This window comes from Piliocolobus tephrosceles, chromosome 8 (assembly GCF_002776525.5).
Source record: "Piliocolobus tephrosceles isolate RC106 chromosome 8, ASM277652v3, whole genome shotgun sequence".
Lineage (NCBI taxonomy): Eukaryota > Metazoa > Chordata > Mammalia > Primates > Cercopithecidae > Piliocolobus > Piliocolobus tephrosceles.
In genome coordinates this window covers 131,164,973-131,188,385 of record NC_045441.1, presented here as the reverse complement: position 1 = coordinate 131,188,385, position 23,413 = coordinate 131,164,973, and the positions used below count along the sequence as shown (strand labels likewise).

At 36.9% G+C, this 23,413-nt stretch overlaps 1 protein-coding gene across 1 annotated transcript in view; it reads right to left on the bottom strand.

The window, feature by feature from the left end:
* Window positions 1-22,820, bottom strand: part of MGAM2 (maltase-glucoamylase 2 (putative)) — a 107,132-nt gene extending 84,312 nt beyond the window's left edge. The window contains 9 exon segments of the mRNA XM_031936079.1: window positions 761-886; window positions 1,911-2,023; window positions 2,813-2,912; window positions 5,315-5,486; window positions 6,808-6,962; window positions 7,266-7,375; window positions 7,818-7,941; window positions 17,929-18,008; window positions 21,697-22,820. Of these exon segments, the coding sequence (XP_031791939.1) occupies window positions 761-886; window positions 1,911-2,023; window positions 2,813-2,912; window positions 5,315-5,486; window positions 6,808-6,962; window positions 7,266-7,375; window positions 7,818-7,941; window positions 17,929-18,008; window positions 21,697-21,802 (1,086 nt within the window). The 5' untranslated portion in view covers window positions 21,803-22,820.
* Between the last annotated feature and the right edge of the window lie 593 nt (window positions 22,821-23,413).

Sequence of the window (23,413 nt, the reverse complement as noted above, 5' to 3'; positions counted from 1 at the left end):
CCCACCTTGGCCTCCCAAAGTGCTGAGATTACAGGTGTGAGCCACCACACTGGGCCAACATTATACTCTTACATCAAAGTTTCAAAATCCCAAAGAGCTACCCCAAATAAGTTGTTTTGATAAATTCATTCCCACATGTTATGCATCTCCTGGAGAAGATGATCAAATATTACACACTTAATAATTATCTTGACTTACTGGTGGACATGGAACATCATAAATACTGATGCAACCATGAAGCTTCAAAATTAGAGTTTGTCAGATCTGGGAGGAGTATACGAGGTCACCGTGAGAAACTCATTTACTGTAAGTCATTATAATCATCATCTCTTGTTACTCATGTCACCTCCAGTGTTGCTTTCTCTAATATCATAACAGCTAACTTTGATGATGTTCACCTTCTGTGCTAGATGCTTTACATGCACAGCATAAAGCATTCCTTACTACCAGCCCACCAAAGCAAGTCTTACATTCTCATTCTCTAAAGGTGGAAACTAAGACTCAGAGATGTTAATTAAGTAGCGCAATATTGCACAGAGCTAGGAAGAGGTAAAGCCAAAATTCAAAGCCATATCTATCTGACTTCATTAACAGTATACTTTTCATGCTCAGGTACATAACTTAACATGCAAATTTCTGCCAGCAAGTGTGCCTATCAATCTATTGATTTATCTACATTTTTCCTAATAAATTGAATTTAATGCAAAAAATAAAAATGGGAATTGGTGTCAAATGCATGTTAAAAGAAGTTTCAACTTACATATGGTATCTCAGCTAAACGATTTCGGCTTACAACTTCTTTCAATTTATTGATGCCACCATAATCCCTGCGACTAAGATGGAACCCAAGACTCCAATAGGGAGGCAAGAATGGCCGTCCAACAAGCTGAAAAGATAAGCAAGTAAGTGTGTAGACTTCTAGCATAAACACTGTAGCCCCATGCTTAACACTGGAGGCATTAGCCCCATTTCATTTTCTGTGAAGTTCCCAGAGCTGAAAACATCAGAGCTGAGAGTAATCTGCTAGAATAATTTGTGAAATCCCACAATCACATCCTTCTTTACTAAGTACATAAATGTATTCCCAACATCAGACACTAATAAAATTTGCAGAAAAAGTTTCAATAATAGTGTCACCTTGGGGGGAAACCAGTGACATTCATTATTCTATAAGTGTTTTTCTGAGTATTTGTTCACAGTGTGGCAAAGGCTAAGATGGGCACTTGGAATATGGTGGCACAGAACAAACATAGCTCCTGCCCTCACAGAGCTTAGAGGAAATAAATAAATGTCTAATATAATTTCAGATGGTGGTATGTGCAAAGGGTAAAGGAATAAGAACTGATGAGATTAGGAGTGAGATTACGGACACACGCCACCACGCTCAGCTAATTTTTGTATTTTTAGTAGAGACAGGGCTCCGCCAGGTTGGCCAGGCTGGTCTTGCCCTCCTGACCTCAAACGATTCGCCTGCATTGGCCTCCCAAAGTGCTGGAAGTACAGGCGTTAGCCACTGTGTCCAACCTCAGGTTTCTTCCTTTTCTATAATTTGAGTCAAATATGAATAGCTAGCAAAGTTTATTCAGGTAGTTCCTTTTCACTGAATTTTAATTTATTGAATGAATAAGCTTTGCTGATTCATGGGATACATGAATGGACTATGAGTTACTTGAAAGCAGGATGGTGTCTGACTTACTTTGCATTTCTCAAGCCTTGCACAGTGTCCTTTCAAATGCAGAAAGCACCCAAAAAAGGTCGTCAAAATAAATAAACAATAGATGAAAGACTCACTATCCCATCAATTATAATCCATACAGTTTACTAATGCCTTTTATTTTCCTTTTATTAATTTATAATGAGTATATGAGATAATAGCAGTAAATAAGGACTATCTAAATGCAAAGACATACCTCCAAGTATTGCTGAACCACTTGTTCTGGAGTGTTTCCTAGGAATACATAGAAGTCAAGAATGCCTCCAATCGTGCGATAAGTGATTGCAGGAGCTGGCTGAAGGGTAACCTCTGAAAAAATTTTAATGAGATGTATTAGAATCTTCTGGTTGGAAGTAGACTCTTCTCTGCAGTATAAATAGCTGAGCCACCTAAAAGAGTCTCAGTCTCATTTTGAAAGGGATGAAAATCACACGTTCTTTTTATCAGAGGATTGTTGTTGGAGTTTGTCAAAATATTTAATGTGTAAGACACCAAATGAAGACTTGAGTTTGTTTTTTTTTTTTAAGAGAAAGAAGAACAAATTTTATTTTAACCTGGCCACATACAAATACAAGCTTCTGGGTTTTGTGAGTGGCTTCACCCAAAAAACCTTTTAAAAATTTTATTAGATGAGTTTGACTACAACTAAATATTTAAAAATAAGTAAAAATGCTTATTAGAGTACCATTAATCCAGAAGCTGGAGGAGGAAGATTTGGAGTGGGGAAAGGGTGGCTGGGCTATGAGAAAGAGCCTACAAAACACAACCTTGTTGCCTACAGGCAGAAAGCACAATTTACATGTTGAAATCTACAGGTATTTTTGGAATGTGTCTATCAGTGGATCCTATTTTCTATGGACTATAAGGGGAAACATTATATCAAAGAAGACTCCTGCAGTGGTTTTCAATGAAAATAAGGTCAAGTAGGACCTGGATTGTAGACAGGTTAACCTACTTTCAGGTTCCAGTTTCAGCAAAAGTATTGTAGGTTCAAAATTCTTTCTGTTCAACAGTGATCTCACCATAAAAGTAAGTTTTTATAAAAGCAGAATCCTAAAACATATTCCTATCTACAGAAGATAAAAAGATGCTTCCTACCCATGGCATTACTGTTCATCAGAAAAACTCCAAAAGAGGAGCCACTGGCATCTTCAAGGCACAAGAAGAATGTATGAGCTCCATACAGATTAATCATGCCCTGTCAGCAAAACAGAAGAAAAGTAATAATGTTACGTGTTAAGAAAGTTTTCATTCACCCTAAAATAAATTCAAAAGCCATCTATAACATATACTTGGTCAACACTTCATGTAGTATAACATTGTATCAAAAAGGTATTGAAATGATATTATCAACTGGAAAATGAATAAACAGAATACGGTATATCTATACAATAGAATTCCATTCAACAATAATAAAATAATCATACACACTACAACATAAATAAACCTTGAAAGTGTTATGCTAAGGGAAAGAAACAGACACAAACAACCATATATTGTATGATTGCATTGATATGAAGTATCTAGAAAAGTCAAATCTATAGGGACAGAAAGTAGGTTAGTATTTGGCTACGGCTGAAGCAAGCTCTGGAGTTTAAGTCTCAGAGGGCAGAAGGGATCCTATTGCAGTGATGCCAAAGTTATAGAACTGGATAATGACGATGCTTGCAGAACTCAGTATATGTGCTCAAAGTCGTTGAATTGCACACTTAAAACAAATGAATTTTATGGCCTATACATTATAACTCAATCAAGTTATTTTATAAACATATTTGCTATGATGTATACCAAAATATTAGCAGAAAGTGATGGTATTATGAGTAATTTTGAAGTTTTTATGCCTAGTTGTATTTTCTAATGTTTCTGTAGTTAACATATAATACTTAAGTGGAAAAAAAAGCTTAAAACTAATAAAAAGAGAAAGAAAAAATATTTAAATTTGTGACAAAGCTGTGATGAGCACTGATATAAGAAGAGATAATGTGTGTGTGTGTGTGTGTGTGTGTGTGTGTGTGTAACTCTAAGTGCCTTAAGAATAAAAGAAGTTGAGATCAGAATACGGAGAATGTTTTACAAGCTCCCTGTGTGACAGTATCATCATCTTAGCCACAGCATAAGGCAATAATACTGATAATGGTAAATACCAGGAGAGGGGGGAAAAAAAGAATCAACATAATTTGCAAAATTGGGAAGACCAAGAAGCCTCAACTAGATGTAAAATTATAGCCAGGAAAACTAATGGCATCACACTTGGATAGCATACAGACAAAATTTTTAAAATACATTTTGAAGAAAGAAAAAAGCAGGAGAGAAAGGAAAGAAAAAAGAAAGAAAAAAAAACAGGAAGGGTGGAAGGCACTACATCTAATTTGTGATTATACAATTTAGAAATGTCAGCTATAGAAAGCCAAACGTAGTACGATTCATAGTTTTCGATATTTGCCAGGGTCCTTGACCAAACACTTATTACATGGGTTGGCCATTGCTTTTTTGTCTTTGCTCTGCTCTGCAAGGTCATTCCCTCCATTGTATCAGATGCTGGTAGCTAGGCTACGGGTTAATGTGCTACTTGCTTTGTTCATCTCCTGCCAAATATGAATTGCAAAATGTCAGCTCTCTGTCTCCCTTGCACCATACTTCAGCTTGCGGCTCTTGCACAGATCCAAGAAATATCATCAGCACAATGGAGGCTTCAAGACATGCTCTACAAACCTACATGACTCAAAGCGTTGTCCATGGAACAATACCTCCTCAAATCATTTGTTATCAGTCAGCCACAAGACAAGCACAAAAACCAAAAGTCAAAGGTTAGAAATTCTTTCACAGCAATTGAAAAGGGTAATATTTTATGTCTGTTCAACTGAAAATTTAGGCTTTTTTGGTATGTCTTTGGATTTTTTATTTCACTTTTTCAGTAATATATTTTAATTGTATTTTACAAAAGTGTTGCCCATGCTGGATTTTTTTTTTTTTTTTTTTTTAAAGAAACTAGTCCTTCACTCCAGATAAGCTGAGAGGCACTAATCTAGAGCAGGTCCTTCTCCCACTTTAATAGGAATGTGAGTCACCGAGGGATCTTGTAAAAATGCAGATTTGGATCCAGTGGGTCTGGGCTATGGCCTGAGATTCTGCATTTCTAACAACCTCCCAGGTGATGCCAATGCTGATATCTCTGAAACATGCGTTCACTAGCAAACACCTAGAACAGTATGAAAGCTGTCAAGAGACGTTTTTAGTCCACTGAGTTCTACTGAGCATGGCTCCTACTGAAGCCCTCCTTTCCTCAGTTATTAAACCAAGACATAGTAATTTGGCAGAAGTATACAAGGTTCTAATACAATCATGAAATTATACTTCCCATGAAAAGTGAAATTTGTTTAAAAAAAATGCTACATTTCAAATTTGCTAGAAAATTTCTAATTTTTTTATTTCTAATATTGCTATATTCCTGAATGTATAGGTCTCAAGAACAAATATTCCTCAACACTAACACATCTAAAATGAGCGGAGTAAGATAGATGTATTCCCGCAGGCTACTTTTAGGAAAGGACAGAGGGTATCCCTTACTGTAGGCGATACTGAGGAGGAAAGGCACCTCACCTTGGTGGGGGTGGCGTCCCGGGTGAAGATGGGCCAGGTCTTCCAGGTCATGTTGTGGCGGTACTGCTGATGCACATGCTCTCCCAGCCCATACACATTGGCACTGGGCAGTCGGAAAGACAGTTGCAGGTACTGCTGGGCAAACTGGAGGGGCCCGATGCTCGTGTCCAACCTGGGCCGTGGGGTAAGTAGAGCAAACATCACCAAAAAACACTCTTTCCTCTGCTGGGAAGCTATCTTTCCTTTCCATATACACTTAGACCTCTGTTGTTTCAGGTGTTAATCAATTTTCACACTACCTTTGAAGGCCTTTCTAGGGCACCTCTGGCTCTTTGATTCTAGAGGAAGACAGCATTAGCAGCAGGATGCCGGGAGCTCAGGTTGGACAATTGGGGAAAGAGAGCAGAGCTGACTTCATATTTAATATGCATCTGCTACATTCCAGGCACCACCACTCTGGGTGTTTTATAAACAACGTCTCATTACCCCTAGCAAAAGTGGATATTTTGAGTCCCTTTTTTTGGTCAAGGAAACTGATACTGTTGAGGAGAGGTATTTTGCCTAATATATAACACAGTTGACTTGCCGGTACCAGGATGTGAATATTGGTTTTACTGACACTAATACTTCTATTTACTCCAGTACAGTTTGTGAATTAAGCTCAAACTGTTGGTCGGTCACTGCTTGATAGCAAAATTCACAGTAAATAATAATTTAAAATGATAGACAATGAAGTTTGAATTCCAGTATGAATAATAATTTAAAACAATAAAATCCCCTATTTTACAACATATGTAAGCCAGAAGTATATTTCTGTGTATATATAAATATATTATACTATACAAATAGATAAATATATTAAATATACTATATATTTAAATATATAAATATATATTATTGAATTTTATATAAATATTTAGATAAAAAATATATTATGCAAAATATATATTTATATTCAATATATTGATCTATATTAACATATATTAAATATTTATATTAAATATAAATTAATGTTTACTAAATATATTAAATATTTATATTACTATAAATTTTTATTAAATACATTAAATATTTACATTAAACATAAATTAATGTATATTAAATAGATAAAACATTTATATTTAATATAAACATAAATATGGTAAATATATCCAGTGTATAAATATGACATACTTGTATATTAAATACATATGTTATATATTATATTTAAAATATATTAATTTATATATATTTATATATGATTTAAATATATCTATATATTATATATAATTATATAATCTAGCAAGCATTTTAGTATTACATTTTAGTATTCTGTTTTACGAGTGTGATAGGCTAACATTGTTATTTTACAGCAAACTCTTTGACATTTTTCTGATATTCAAAAGTTTTCTCTAGTTGTACTTAAATATTTAACTGCCCACCCACAGTAAATCAGAATGAGTAATATCAGAACTGTGTGTTCAAAGATGCACCAAGAGGATTGAAAAGCTCACAAGACTCTTCTGTTGCTTGTCCTCATTATTTTGATGCTGAAAGGTTTATCAATAACCTCCACGTAATAGCTCAAATTGGAGGCATCAGCAGTCCCATCAACCAGCCTAATATTTTCATGGGAAACTTCATAGCGTATATTATTAAAGTCAGTGATCTGTCAAAAGAAAAACAGAAGAGACAACTGCAGCTAAGACCACTTCCTTGTAGACAGAGCTATAAAAGACCTTCCATCTCAAATAGCACCCCATGAGAATAGCTTCTAATTCTTGACATTGTGGTTCCTGATTTGTGAAATCACCCAATTACGTGTGCCCCATCAAATAAAAATTAGCCCACCCATCCCATCCAGAGATTCCTGCAGAGAGGAAGAGAAGTACCTTCTGCTTCCACACTTCAAGCCCAATGTGGGCACACTGCTTTCTTCAGAAATGTATTTAGCAGTCACTCCCAAACCAACCTTAAAATGAAACCGATTGGATGTCTGATATTCAGCTGTGAAAAGGGTGGTGGCAACATCACTTCCAAACAGAGATGGGGATGGCAACCTTTTCAACTGGGCAGTAAATCCTATGGGTGGCAAGATATGTGGAGAGAAAGAGAAGGAGACTAACTTTTAGGGGTTGTTTGCTTGTTTGTTTTTATTTTGAGAAGGAGTCTTGCCCTGTAGCCCAGGCTGGAGTGTAAGGTGTGATCTTGTCTCACGGTAACGTCCACCTCCCAGGTTCAAACGATTCTCCTGCCTCTGCCTCCCGAGTAGCTGGAATTACAGTCACCCACCACCACGCTCAGCTAATTTTTGTATTTTTAGTAGAGACGGGGTTTCATCACATTGATGGGCTGGTCTTGAACTCCTGACCTCATGATCCACCCGCGTCGGCGTCTCGAAGTGCTTGGATTACAGGTGTGAGTCACCATGCCCACCTGACTTTTACCTTTTATTTTATTTTGCAGTTGATGTAGCTGGGCCATAAGGAGTTGTTCCCTGGCACAACATCAGGGCAGTGCTCACCTGTGCTTGTATTTGTATGGCCATTGCTGCTTTCATAGCCCCAGTTACTGGGGAAGAAGCACCTAGGGACATTGGCATCCTCCACAGGTGACCAGCAGCACTTATATTGCCATCTGCAGATATCCTGTAACAATGACACAGAGTTAGCAGTATATAAACTGAGGGAAGGAAAGTATTACCTGTCTATTTATTTATAATCCATTTTATTCCAAGGAGAATTTAAGATAGGTTATAATACATTCATTAATTTATTTGTTCTTTATTTATTCATGCATCTATTCAACTGTCCAATATGTATTTATTATCTACCAGACAAGGAACTGATAATACAGATAAATAAGACAGAGCTTGTGCCCTCAGTAAGCTTACTGTCTAGTGGCAAATCCATACAATTAGGAAAGCAATTACATACAGTATGATGATATGAGGTCTCCACCAAGTGTGTCCAGGAGCTGAGGGAACACACAGTCACTGTACCCAGCCTAGTAGGCTTGGAGTCGGGTAGGGAGAGCTTCCAGGTAAGTGAAAGGTAAGTCCCGTCATGAAGCACCAGGGGAGGTTAGACAGAGGAACAGTATTTCCAGGGGAGAAGGCAGCAATGCATGACAGATTCAGTAAAACCACACATTTCTTGTGCTGAAAACATTGAGTATGAGAATGAAGCTGGAAATCACATAGTATTTTTATCAGGAGTGGGCTGGAAGCCAGACCAAGAAGTTTGGACTTTCCCGTGAGAAAGAGTCATGCAAGTGGCTAACAACACAGCAAAAAAAAGAAATGCATTTCCAAAAAGTAAGCAAAGGGAAGCTAAGAAAATTAGAGATGATTACAATAAAACTAGGACAGAGGGCAACATAGAAATTCACAATGTCTCTACTATGTCCAAGGCAAAAACAAATCACATGTGGTTCTTTCTCAGAGTGGCTTGATTATAAATATTTTTTGGTGTTATTTAGCAAGATTTATTTTGTAAAGGTCTTATAATTTTCACATTAATTTAAATAAAATTATTTTGTTATGATAAATAAAACAAATGGCAACTGAGACCAATGTGTTAGAATAAACATAGGCATTCACCTTCCTCACCTAACTAAACTTACATGAAATGACAGAAATGATTTTAAGAAAAAAATTACAAATCTGTTTATAACACAGCAAAACAAAATGCAGTGTGGCAGGTCAGAAATTCAATTACAATTGAATTTTTTTTTTTTTTTTTGAGACAGAGTTTCATTCTTGTTGCCCAGTCTGGAGTGCAATGGTACAGTCTTGGCTCACTGCAGTCTTCACCTCCTGAGTTCAAGTGATTCTACTGCCTCAGTCTCACAAGTAGCTGGGATTACAGGCTTCCACCACCACACCTGGCTAAGTTTTGTATTTTTAGTAGAGACAGGGTTTCACCATGTTGGCCAGGCTAGTCTTGAACTCCTGACCTCAGGTGATCCACCCACCTCAGCCTGGGATTGAGTGCTGGGATTACTGACGTGAGCCATCGTGCCTGGCCTACAATTGAATTTCAGTTGTAATTACAACTACAACTGAAGTTCCATTACAATTCAAGGTGAGATTTAGGTGGGGACACAGAGTCAAATCATGTCATTCTGCACCTGGCCCCTCTCAGATCTCATGTCCTCACTATTCAAAACATAATCATGCCCTTCCAATAGTCCCTTAAAGTTTTAACTCATTCCAGCATTAATCCAAAAATACAAGTACAAAGTCTTATCTGAGACAAGGTAAGTCTCTTTAGCCTATGAGCCTGTACAATCAGAAGCAATCAGTTTCTTACTAGATACAATGGGGTACAGGCATTGTGTAAATATACCCATTCCAAATGGAGAAATTGGTCAAAATGAAGGGGTTACAGGCTCCATGCAAGTCTGAAATCCAATGAGGCTGTCAAAACCTAAAGCTCTGAAATAGTCTCCTTTGACTCCATGTCTCACATCCAGGTCATGCTAATATGAGAGGTGGGCTCCCACAGCCTTGAGCAGCTGTGTGTCTGTGGCTCTGCAGGTACAGCCACCTTCCTGGCTGCTTTCATGAGCTGGCATTGAGTGTCTGTGGCTTTTCCAGGCACACAGTGCAAGCTGTCAGTGGATCTACCATTCTGGGGGTTGGAGGACAGTGGCCCTCTTCTCACAACTTCACTAGGCTGCACCCCAGTGGAGACTCTGTGTGGGGACTCTGACCCCACATTTCCCTTCCACACTGCCCTAGCAGAGGATCTCCATAAGGATTCCACCCATGCAGAAAACTTGTGCCTGGACATCCAGGCATTTCCACACATCCTCTGAAATCTAGGTAGAGGTTCCTATACCTCGATTCTTGACTTCTGTGCACCCACGGGCTCAACACCATGTAGAAGCAGCCAAGACCTGGGGCTTACACACTCTGAAGTCACAGCCTGAGCTGTACCTTGGCCCCTTTTAGCCAAGGCTGGAACTGCTGGGACACAGAACACCAAGTCCCTAGGCTGCACACAGCAGGCGGATCCTGGGCCCAGCCCATGAAACCATTTTTCTCTCTTGGGCCTCCTTGTCTGTGATGGGAGGAGCTGCTGTGAAGACCTCTGACATGCCCTGGAGACATTTCCCCATTGTCTTGGCAATTAATATTTGGCTCCTTGTTACTTACACAAATTTCTGTAGCTGGCTTGAATTTCTCCTCAGAAAATAGGCTTTTCTTTTCTATTGCATCATCAGGCTGCAAATTTTCTGAACTTTTATGCTCTGCTTTCCTTTTAAACATAAGTTCCAATTCCAAACCATATCTTTGTGAATACATAAGCTGAATACCTTTAATAGCACCCAAGTTACCTCTTAAACACTTTGCTGCTTAGAAATTTCTTTTGCCAGATACCCTAAATCATCTCTCTCAAGTTCAAAGTTCCACAGATCTCTAGGGCAGAGGTGAAATGCCACCAGTCTCTTTGATAAAACATAGCAAGAATCACCTTTATTCTAGTTCCCAACAAGTTCCTCATCTCCATCTGAGACAAGCAGCATTTGGTCAAAGTCATTCAACAAGTCTCAAGGAAGTTCCAAACTTTCCCACATCTTCCTGTCCTCTTCTGAGCCCTTCAAACTGTTCCAACCTCAGCCTGTTACCCAATTTCAAAGTCACGTCCACATTTTCAAGTATCTTTACAGCAACACCCCACTACCTGGTACCAATTTACTGTATTAGTCAGTTCTCATGCTGCTAATAAAGACATTCCCAAGACTGTGTAATTTATAAAGGAAAGACATTTAATGGACTCACAGTTCCAAATGACTGGGGAGGCCTCACAATCATGGTGGAAGATGAAGGAAGTACAATGGGATGTCTTACATGGTGGCAGGCAAGAGAGCTTGTGCAGGGGAACTCCCCTCTATAAAACCATCAGATCTCATGAGCCTTATTCACTACAATAAGAACAGTATGGGGGAAACTGCCCCCTGATTCAATTATTTCCACCTGGCCCATCCTTGACATATTGGGAGTATTAAAATTCAAGATAAGATTTGGGTGGGGACACAGAGTCAAACCATATCATTTCCATTTCAATTATCCCAGAAAATAATATAAAAAAATAAAGAAATGGAAAATATGAAAGAAAGAGTAGGTGAAGTGACTGACAGACTCAGACAGCAGCACTCAACTAAGAACACTCCAGAAGGTGAAAGGAGAAGACAGATGAGGGAAAGAAAAGCAAATCAAATGTCATGGATTATGAACAACTCAATGTACAACCCAAGACACTAGAAAAGTACAAAATAAACCCACAAAAAAGTGTGTCAGATAATAAAAACAAAAGCAGTAATTATAAACTAGAATGTTCTGGTAACAAACTGAAAAAGGGCAGTCCAAATAAACAAGTAAACAAAAATATATAGGCCCATTTCACTTAAAAAACATAGATGTGCAAAATATCAATAAAATATTAGCAATCTGAATTCATTCATATATTAAAAGAATTAATACACAATATATGAATAGGTCTTATTAAGCAAAAGTTAGAATGGTTCCAAATTAAGAAATATTTTAATGTAATTCACAACACTGACAAAAGAAAATCATATGGTAAACTCAATGGAAGCAATCTATTTTAAAAATATAATGTAGTAAATTTAAATGCCTTAAATTTAAAAAGCAAGTTGGAAAACTATATAGTATAATCAAATTTTTGTTAAAACAAAACAAATATATAGATGCAAAAGCTTATAAAGATCAAGAGAAGGATATACACTAAGCTATTGATTTGATTCTGGGTGGTTCTGCGGGGGTGGGGGGTAATTTGGAGATAGGAAGCATTAATACTTTCTCATTTTATTCTCTACATAACTATAATGTCTGAATCTTTCCTGTTAAAGGACTGTGTTCAGTGTAGATTGTGACACCAAAAATGAGAATATATCACAACACTACTCATTCAAAAAAGGCATAGTGCTGACAAGTATTTTAGATGCTAACATCTGATGTCAATTTCCTGAAAAGCCACAATGTAAACATAACTTAAGTCAGTGCTTCACACTTAATTACTATTAATTACTATAAACAAAGTAATTACATTATAACCATACAATCTTTGTAAATGTACTTATTAATTCTCCATAGATCTAATTGACATTCCTGTCTCATTCTCTCTCTTCAGATAATAAAAAGGGCTGGAAGGGATCAGTGAAGAAAGAATTTGGGGGTCTGGATGGCCTGTGGATAGTTGATTTTCCTAAGGCAGACATTCAGTACCTCTGCTCCCTCTGAAACTGGGGTCAGTGTAATTTAAAAGGTCAGTTCCATTGTCATAAATTGTTTCAAAGTCCACAGACCTCTATAAAAAGCAATAAACATTTAGGTAAGCGGTCTGCCCTAACACCCCTACTTCAGTTTTCAACCATTACCAATATCCCAGACACCAAAGGTCAAACCCCAGAGGCAATTACTACTCAATCTTTCAGTCCCCGCATCTCTTCCACATGGATTTAGAATGGAGACAGGGAGACTTGTGAGTCTCCACTATAGTCCAGGCATGAGTTACAGTAACACAGACTCTAATGAACTGATGCCTGGGATATAGCAGTTGATTCACAACAAATCTCCCTGTCTCTATTCTTTCTGTCACACCAAACTTGAGTATTCTCCAGTTATCCTCCAAATAGATGTTATGTCATTTTTCATTAGACATTGTTAATTAATATAATTTTAAAATTAACAATTAACTTGGAAATTGTTTAGTACAACTTCCATTTGATGCAGAGATTTCTTCAATAGAGTCTCTGATAGATGCTTAAAATCTAAATGATATGTAACCAACTTCTTCCAAAACCAGGAAATTCCATTTCTATAATTAGTATTTTATTGCAATGTTATTTATTAGGTTTAGTTAAAATCAGTCTCCAGAAAGTTCCATTTTCTAAAACCTACTATAGCTGCATGTTGCCTTTCAGATAAACTGTCTCAAACTATATTGACAATTTAGAAAGAAAAGAGAATCTTGTAACCTATGAGTTGAAAGACATGGAAGAAAATGGAATGCACATGGGAAAAAACTTCCAACTGCTATTATTTGTAGGTAACATTATCATATCAGAAAAAAACAAAAGTCTACAAACCAGGACAATTAATAGGTAAATTTAAGATTTCTGATTACATGATCAGTATTCAAAAATCAATTTTAAATCTATATATCAACAACAGAGAAACAGAAAATTAAAATTTAAGAATAAGACTTGAATAGAATCAAATAGAAAAAAAGTAGCAAAAATATGTGCAAAAGCTCTCTATCAAAAATTTCAAAACTAAAATCTCAGTACATAGAAAGATATATACCATGTTTAGGAATTGAAATATTCACCCTTGTAAAGATGGTAATTTTCCCAAATTTAACCTGTAAATTTTATGCAATCACAATAAAATTTCTAGTAAATTTTGTGAGAAAACTGGTGGGCTGGTATGAGAGACACTAAAATTAAAATGTATTCAGAAACCTAAAGGGCAAAGAATAAGCTAGGCAATCTTGAGGAAAAGTAAGAATGATTTGGAGGACTTCTACAACCATACATTAAGACCTATCATAAAGCAATAGTAATTAAGGCAGTACAGTACTGGCAAAAGAACAAACTAATAACTCAACCAAATGCATTCCAGAAGCAGATCCATACCCATAATTTACAGTAAAGTTGCCACTAAAATGCAGAGGGAAAAAGATAGTTCAATAAGTGGTGATGGATTGATTAAAAATTCAAGAAAAAAAATGTTTCTGGGCCAGGTGCAGTGGCTCGCAGCACTTTGGGAGGCTGAGGTGGGCGAATCACAAGGTCGGGAGTTCAAGACCAGCCTTACCAAAATGGTGAAACCCCATCTCTACTAAAAATACAAAAAATTAGCTGGACATGATGATGGGTGCTTGTAATCCCAGCTACTCAGGAAGCTGAGGTGGGAGAATCACTTGAACCTGGGAGTGGAGGTTGCAGTGAGCCGAGATCGCGCCACTGCGCTCCAGCCTGTAGACAGCAAGACTCCATCTCACACACACACACACACACAAAGTGTCTGGACTCTTTCCTGATACCATATACAAAAATCAGTACTATATTCATAAAAGATCTAAATTTGAAAGATAAAACAATAATGCTTTTAAGGGAAAGATAGTAATATATTTTTCTGACCTGGGAGTAGGCAAGAATTACTAAATAGAATATGAAATGAACCAACCACTGAAAAAGTGATAAAGTGAACTATTTTAAAATTATGAACTATTTATCATCAACAGTCACCATTAAGAGAGTTAAAAGACAAATAATAGACTAAGATCTATGTCTAACAAATGATTTGTATCCAGAATACATAAATAACTACTACAAAGCAAGAAGAAAGATGAACAGTTTAGTAGGAAAAAAAGGCAAAAAATTAAAAATACATTTCATAAATATGATTACCAACTAGCCTATAAGCATTTCTAAAGATATTTAACCTTATTAGTCAAGAGAAACATGAAAATTAAAACCATAGAATGGTTAAACTGAAAAAGGAGAAAACACCAAGCATTGATTAGGATGTAGAGCAAATGAACTCCTATATACCACTAAAAGAAATGCAAATTGATACAAATACTTTGAAAAATGATGTTGCAGTGTCAGTTAAAGTTAAACATGTACATATCCTATAGACTGGATGTTCCATCCTTAGGTATAGAGCCAATAAAAATTCTTCCAACTGTTCACCCAAAGATACCCAAAAATTTGATGTAAATTTTTTTGAGTCGTTCTATTCATAGCAGCACGACTCAAAAAAAAAATCTCTAGATGAAAACTCACAAATGACTATCAAGAATAGGGTGGATACAGAAAAAAAAAAAACATATGTATATATATACCTAACAATAGGCTAAATCTCATAAAATTAATTTTAATTTTGAGATCGGGCGCGGTGGCTCACCCCTGTAATTCTAGCACTTTGGGAGGCCAAAAGGGGTGGATCACAAGGTCAAGAGACCATTCTGGCCAATAAGGTGAAACCTCATCTCTACTAAAAATACAAAAATTAGCTGGGCATGGTGGGGCATGCCTGCAGTCCCAGCTACTCAGAAGGCTGAGGCAGGAGAATCGCTTGAACCGGAGAGGTAGAGGTTGCAGTGAGCCGAGATCGCACCAGTGCGCTCCAGTCTGGCGACAGAGCGAGATTCCATCCAAAAAAAAAAAAAAGACATATTTAATAGAACTTGAAGTTTACAAATTTGAAAATATGGATGAAGTGGACACCATCTTACTATATGCCAAGGGAAGAATGGTTAAACTATGGCATACTCATATAATGGAATATCACTCAATGATACAAGGAATTATCTAATATTTGCAACAATAAAGATGAATCTCAAAAATGTGCTGAATGAAAGAGACTTTCTACTACACTATATGATTCCATTCATATGAAGTTCTGCAACAAGCAAAACTAAACTAAGGTGGAGATAAATCATCAGTGATTACCTGTTAAGGGGTACAAGTCGGAATAACTATTGGGAAATGTCGTAAGATAACTTTCTGTAGTGATGGTAACATTCTGTATCTTTGGGTATAGAATGGTTTGGCTTACACATGTATAGTCGTTTGCCATAATTCAACAAATGTGCACCAAAGAATTGTGCAAAATGTATTATAACAACTCTTTGTATGCGCGTTGTATATAAGTGTAATATCTGAAGATAAATAACTATAATCAAACTTTGGACTGTAGCTAATAATATACATGGTGAGAAATTTATGAAAAAGTGAACTGGTTTCTAGAACTTACTTTCAAATGCATAGAAATCAGATAGTTTAACAGATGAATGAAGTGTGGGATAAGTGATAAATATGAGAAAGCAAAGTAAAATACTAATGGTGAAATTTAAGTGGTAGGTAATGGGTATTATTGTAAACTTATTTCAGTCTTTCCATATGTTTGAAAAGTTCAATACAAAATTGTTGGAAAAAATCCATTTTCCATTTCTTTTAAAAAAAAGTTAAAGTAAGAATATAAAGGTAGTTGCTAATATATATCAATAAAACAATTCTCTTAAGCCAGTAGCTAACTTTGTGCTTGATACTTTGACCACGAATTTCCATTAAAGTCAAGCATAAAATAAGGGTTGCCGACCATCATCACTTTAGTTATATTATTCTGGAAGAAATAGACAATACAATTAGACATACGAATGTATAATATTAATACAAAGAAAAATTATCCTTATTTTCCTATAATGTAATTCTATACTTAATATCCAGAGAAGGGACTACAAAAACATTTTTTATAAACAATAGGAGATTTAACTTGATCAATTATATAATAAATAGAAATAAATATGCTGTATAAACATAAAGTAAAAATAATAAATATAAAGTAATAGCAAGAAAAGAAGCATTATAATAAAAGAAGCACAACTTACAAAATATAATGGATTACATTTACAATAGAAACCAAGGATGTGAAATACCTAGGGAAAACATCATAATTCATATGCAACAAAACATATAAGAGAAACACAAAACTCAGTTAAGAAATATATGTATACATGGGCTGGGCCCAGCATTTTGGGTGGCCGAGGCAGGTGGATCACCTGTGGTCAGGAGTTCGAGGCCAGCCTGGCCAACACAGTGAAATCCTGTTTCTATTAAAAATACAAAAATTAGCTGGGTGTGGTGTTAGGCGCCCGTAATCCCAGCTACTCAGGAGGCTGAGGCACAAGAATTGCTTGAACCTAGGAGGCAGAGGTTGTAGTGAGCCAAGATCCGCGCCACTGCACTCCAGCCTGGCGACAAAGTGAGACTCTGTCTCAAAAAAAAGAAAAGAAAGAATTATATGTATATACGAAAAGAACTGAAATGGAGATACTTTCTAAGTTTTTATAACAAGAAGATTCAAATCTGTCAAAATGTCAATATTGTTTAAAATTTAACTGAAATTCAATACTGTCCTAATTAATATCTCAAGAAGATATTTAATTTAAAATATGGGGCAAATAAATAAAATCTAAATATATAAATACATACAACCTTTATGAAAAAGTCCCAAGCCACAACTAATCAGCGTTCAAGTAGCTGGTATTTTGTGGAAGCTACTCAGGGAGAACACCTGTGTTCTTTAGTACATATTCACTGGGACCTCTATTGCCAGCAACATAATTCCAGAGGGCTCTTGTTGTAGCAAGTTGCCTGAGTTCTGTAAGTGACACAACCAGTGACTCAGGTAAATGCTAATCTATTTTCTATCACTATGGATTTCTCTATTTGCATGTGCTTAATGGCCTCTATTCTCAAAGAATACATAGTCTAGCCCATAAACTTTTAACCTTTCTACCACAATCCTTGGTATCACACCTGAGGTACTTTTAGTAGCACCTGTAATCGCCTTCCACTTTGGACTTTATAATCCACAGGTTAACATTCTTGTTAGCTTTTCCTACTCTTCCTTTTTCTCAACCCTGCTTCCCTCACGATCTTAATATTGTTATTTTAATAAGGTAAGAAAGAAAGAACTCCAAACAAATCAGAGGCCCAGAAGCCATGCCACCCCCGCCCTTTCCCCACTTCGCACATTCATCTCTTTTCAATAACACCCCGTAGGCCACCAAAAGGGACCTTATTTCTCTGACCTCGGTCACCTCCTGGCCAGGTATGCAGTCTATCCTTTCCGAGTGGGGAATATCTGGGCACTCTGGAGTAAATGAAGTATCTGCATAGGAATTAAAGGATAAAGTTGAAAATGTGTAGTGTAATCACAGCTCCAGGAAGGAAGCCAGCAAAGCTACAGACTTTCAATCAATTCTCCACACAACAGATGACCAGTAGCTGGTATCTATATTTGCATACAATGTTTAACACTTCTCCAAGCTGGTATCTATATTTGCATATGATGTTTAACACTTCTCCAAGGTTAAACACGTTTATTTCTACTTTGTTTGCTTTTATACAGATATAATTTATATACCATAAAATTCATCCTCTTAAAGTATATGTCAATGGTTTTTAGTTATGAAGTTGTACAACCTATGACCACTATCGAATTCCAGAACAATTTCATCACCCCAAAAAGAAATGGCATACACATTAGCAGTTATTTTCTATTCCCGTGTTCTCCCAGTTCCTCTCCCAGTCCCTGGTAAACACTCATCTATTTTCTATCACTATGGATTTGCCTATTCTGAATTTCCTATAAAAAGATTCTAAAATTTGTGGCCTTTTGTGCCTGGCTCCTTGCACTTGGCCTACAGTTTTGCAGGTTAATCCATGTTGTAGTATGTATCAGTGCTTCATTGCTTTTAATGGCTGAATCACATTTTTTGTGCGTGGATATACCACATTTTGTTTATCTATCCATCGCTTCATGTACATTTGGGTTGTTTCTACTTTTTGAGCATTATACATAATTCTGTCGTGAGCATTCAAAAGTTTTTCTGTGAACTATGTTTTCAGGTCTCTTGGTTATGTATCTAGAAGTGGAATTGTTAGGTCACGTGGTTAACTCTATCTTTAGCTTTCCGAGGAACTGACAAAGTTTTCCAAAGTCACCACACCATTTTGCATTCCCATTAGCCATGTAGAACAATTCTAGTTTCTCTGTAACCTCAGCAACACTTGTTTTTATCTGTTTTTAATTATAGTCATCCTAGTGGGTGTGAAAGCAATATGTTATTGTTTTGACTTGCGCTTCCCAAATAACCGATGATGTTGAATATACTTCCATGGGTTTAGTGGCCATTTATAGATTTCCTTGGGATAAATGTCTATTTAAATGTTTTACTCATTTAGAAACCTTTTTAAAAAAAATTTGGATTTGTAGTATTTCTTTATACATCCTAAGAGAATATATTCTCTTATATTCCAATGTAGTATGTTAGAATGTATAAAGAAATATATTTGCGGCCGGGCGCGGTGGCTCAAACCTGTAATCCCAGCACTTTGGGAGGCCGAGACGGGCGGATCACAAGGTCAGGAGATCGAGACCATCCTGGTTAACCCGGTGAAACCCCGTCTCTACTAAAAAATACAAAAAACTAGCCGGGCGAGGTGGTGGGCACCTGTAGTCCCAGCCACTCCGGAGGCTGAGGCAGGAGAATGGCGTAAACCTGGGAGGCGGAGCTTGCAGTGAGCTGAGATCCGGCCACTGCACTCCAGCCTGGGCGACAGAGCGAGACTCCGTCTCAAAAAAAAAAAGAAATATATTTGCAAATGATGTATCTGATAAGGGACTAACATCAGATATGTCATCTGCAGATATATTCCCTGAATCTGTGGATTGTTGTTCACATTCTTGATAGTTTTCTTCAAAGTGTGCTTCAAAGCACAAAGTTTTTTTCAATTTTGATGAAGTCCAATTTGCCTATTTTTTTCTTTGGTTGCTGTGCTTTGGGTATCGTCTAAGAAGCTGTTGTCTAATCCAAGGTCACAGACATTTTTATTTATGCTTTCGTAGAGTTTTATAGTTTTGGCTCTTATATTTAGGTTTGTGATAAATTTTGAGTTAATGTTTATATATGCTGTCAGGTAGGGAGCCAACATTATTTTTTTTGTTGTTGTTACCAGGGAAGACCTGATTAAATAGCTGGGAAAGTCTTTTTTTATTTACTGTTTTTTTCTTTAGTCTCTTATATATAGGCACAGCTGCTTAAAGACACCAGATGACTCAGGCTACATATCAGGAAGATATTATTGGCCTCATTGGAAACAAACACCTTCACTCAACATTAACTATTCTTAGTTTAGCCTTTATCAACTTTGTGGAATCTTCTCCCCATAACAACAGCAGAAGTAGGACTGGCTCATGGACTCCATGAACCATCTGAAATCCATAATTTCATCAGAATTTGGAGGAAACAGTTACTGTGGGCAGTAGCAGGTGTCCTTTAATGCTTTTGTTTTGATTCAAAACAAAGCCCCCAAATATATTCACTATCACTCTCTTTATGGCTCTACATTTGTTTGTGTACATATGTATATATTTCAATAAAAATTTGTCTTAAAACTGGATTCCTGCAATATGCAACAACATGGATGAACCTTGAGGACATTATGCAAAGTGAATTAAGCCAGTCACAAAAGGACAAATACTCTGGGATTCCACTTAAATAAATTATCTAAAATAGTCAAACTCATAGAGGCAAAGAAGAGAATGGTGGTTGTCAGGAGTTAGGGGAAACAGGGATTGCAGAGTTGCTAATCCCCATGTATAACATTTCAGTTATGCAGGATGAATAAATTCCAGAAATCTGATGTACAACATCGTTTCAATAGATAACAATACTGTCTTATACACTTAAAAATCCAGTAAGAGGGTAGATGTTATGTTAACTGTTCTTACCACAATAAAAACAAATTGATTTTAAAGCCCCCCTTTCAACCCATGGAAATATATCTTCAAAAAAGATAAAAGAACCCAGAGAAAAGTTCAGTATGTAAGACAGTTAAAAGCATAACTACTCTGCATAAATCAGAATGTGGTTTAGGGTGAATGCAAGTGTGAAGATCTAGTTTTATATCAAATAAAAGAAACCAATTATTCATATACACTGGATAGCAATCTTATGAGACTTGTAATCTAAAAAATGTTTTAGAGGGGAGAAGTAGAAATAAGCTCAAAATGGCTTATATCAATGGTTTTCAGATCATCTTTCAAAGTTATAAATAGTCCCTAGAAAGGGTCTTAATGTTTACTGTGGAGAAAGATGAAAAGAGATGGAGCAGGTAGGGTTCTACTATCAGGACAGCTTCTTTTCACTGTAGGCTCAATTCACATCTGTAAAGTGAGTTTGTCAAGCAGAACAAAGCCCAAATTCAGCTTTAACTGAAAATATATTTTTGAATTATATACATTTTATTATTTAGAGTACAATATGTGCATGAAAGAGAAGGCATTCTGTTTGATGCTTCCGGGTGTCTGAGAGAGAGAGCGAGAGAGACAGACAGACAGATAGAACAGTTTCAAAGGCACCTGTGAAGAAACTATAGCTATGTATGTTGGTATAACCAAGCCAACTTAATGTAACCTCCCTGTAACCTTAGTTTCCTTTTCCATAATATAATGGGGCTGGAGGCACTGTTACCTTAACAGTCCTTTCTCATTGAAGGCAGTATGACTTCACGACTCTGGGTTGAAGGGCAGGCATCTGGTGAGCCTAATTTTGCATCTTGTTAAAATTGCACCAAATGGGGCTTGGGAGACCCTAAATATCACTACCATTCAGGGTTTCAGTGCAGAAAAAGAACACTTGTCTTTTGGAGTTTAACTTAAACTAACTGGGGATGTGAATTTTGAATACCGCAATGTAGTGGCGTATTGAAAAGTAAAAGAATAAAATAATCTCTTTGGCATTTAGAGGGGACTTCCTTTACCCAGCCTTCCAACCCACAAGCATCTCCTTTACCTGAAGGTTCCTCCAACACAAGAAGCAGCAAGAGGATATCTATGACCACCACAGTTAGGCAGAAGATGATCAGCAGGACTTCCAATACACTGAGCTTCCTTGCCATCTAGATAGACACAGATAATTGCATTAAAACAAATCACAAAGCCCCACCAATCTAAGAGGACACATAATCATTGTGATTGTGAAATTGTTTGCAAGATGTGAAATTGTTTGCAAGATGACCTTGATTATCAGCATCCTCTTTACATAATCTAAAGAATATTTGTTTCCATTTATCAGTGTCCCTAATTAACTCTAGCTTTATATCCAACACCTGTAGAGCCCTTGACTTTTTGCATGCAGAGGAATTGAGGATTGTCCAAGGAAAAGTATATCAGACATGCAGAATTGAAGGGAAAATGTTGTGGAATAACACATAGAAGATAGATGAGGGGCTGAGGTAGCTCACAAAATCCTTTAGATGTCACTTTGATCTTCACATCTACCTAATGTAGTAGACAGGAAGGTATGCTCAGGGAGAGAGAAAATAGCAAAACTTGAATCTAAGTCTTCCTCTTTCAACTGCCCTGGGGATGATGCTGAAGTCACTGTTTAGGCTGTTTAAATGTCACTGACATGCTTAAGGATCTGGTAACAAAAACATCCCGATGCCCAGGATAAGGCTTGCTGGTATGTTCACACCACACAACTCACATAAATTCGGTGGATCCCAGTAACCCTGAAGATCATTTATTGACCCAAAATTTAAAATATTTTCTATACTGGAGGATGTGCTGAACTGGGAATCAAAGGGCTTGAATTCTTGTCTTGATTTTCTTACTAACAGATGGGCTATTTACCTATTTGGACCTGTATTTCTTCATCCACAAAAATGAGATCAGACACTGGATGTGTTCTCGTTTTTCTGCTCTGATTACAGTAAATCTAACATTATTACATGTCTCGCAGATCCATGACAGCCCTCAGCTGCCAGGCCTTCATTGCCATTCCATCTCCACCATCCCCAAACGTTAGCTAGCCCCTGGAATTTATCATCCTCAGAACTGTTCCACTTTTGAAATTGTAAATCCATATGTAAATGAGCAATGTCCTTTTACTATCTCATTGTCTTACTTTTTATTTATTTATTTATTTATTTATTTATTTATTTATTTATTTATTTATTTTGAGACAGAGTTTTGCTCTTGTTGCCCAGGCTGAAGTGCAATGGCACGATCTCAACTCACCGCAACCTCTGCCTCCTGGGTTCAAGCGATTCTCCTGCCTCAGCCTCCCGAGTAGCTGGGATTACAGGTATGTGTCCTGTAATCCCAGCTAATGTCCTGCTAATTTTGTATTTTTAGTAGAGACAAGGTTTCTCCATGTTGGTCAGGCTGGTCTCGAACTCCTGACCTCAGGTGATCTGCCCACCTCTGCCTCCCAAAGTGCTGGGATTACAGACGTGACCCACCACACCTGGCCTGCCTTACTTTATTTTAAAAAAGTATTTTATCACATCAAGGCTACTGTTATCTTTCCATTTCCTTTTAATCTCCTAGCCCTTCCTAGCTGTTAACCTGAAAAGACCTAGGCCTCAGTGTTGATTATTTCACTTGCCATTGCTCTCATCTTCCTTGTTCCCTATCTGCTAACAGAATCTGCAGGATGAAACTATCCATCCAAACATCTGCCTCTGTGCTGACACACCTAGCTCAAGGGAGATGCCACTGAGGCT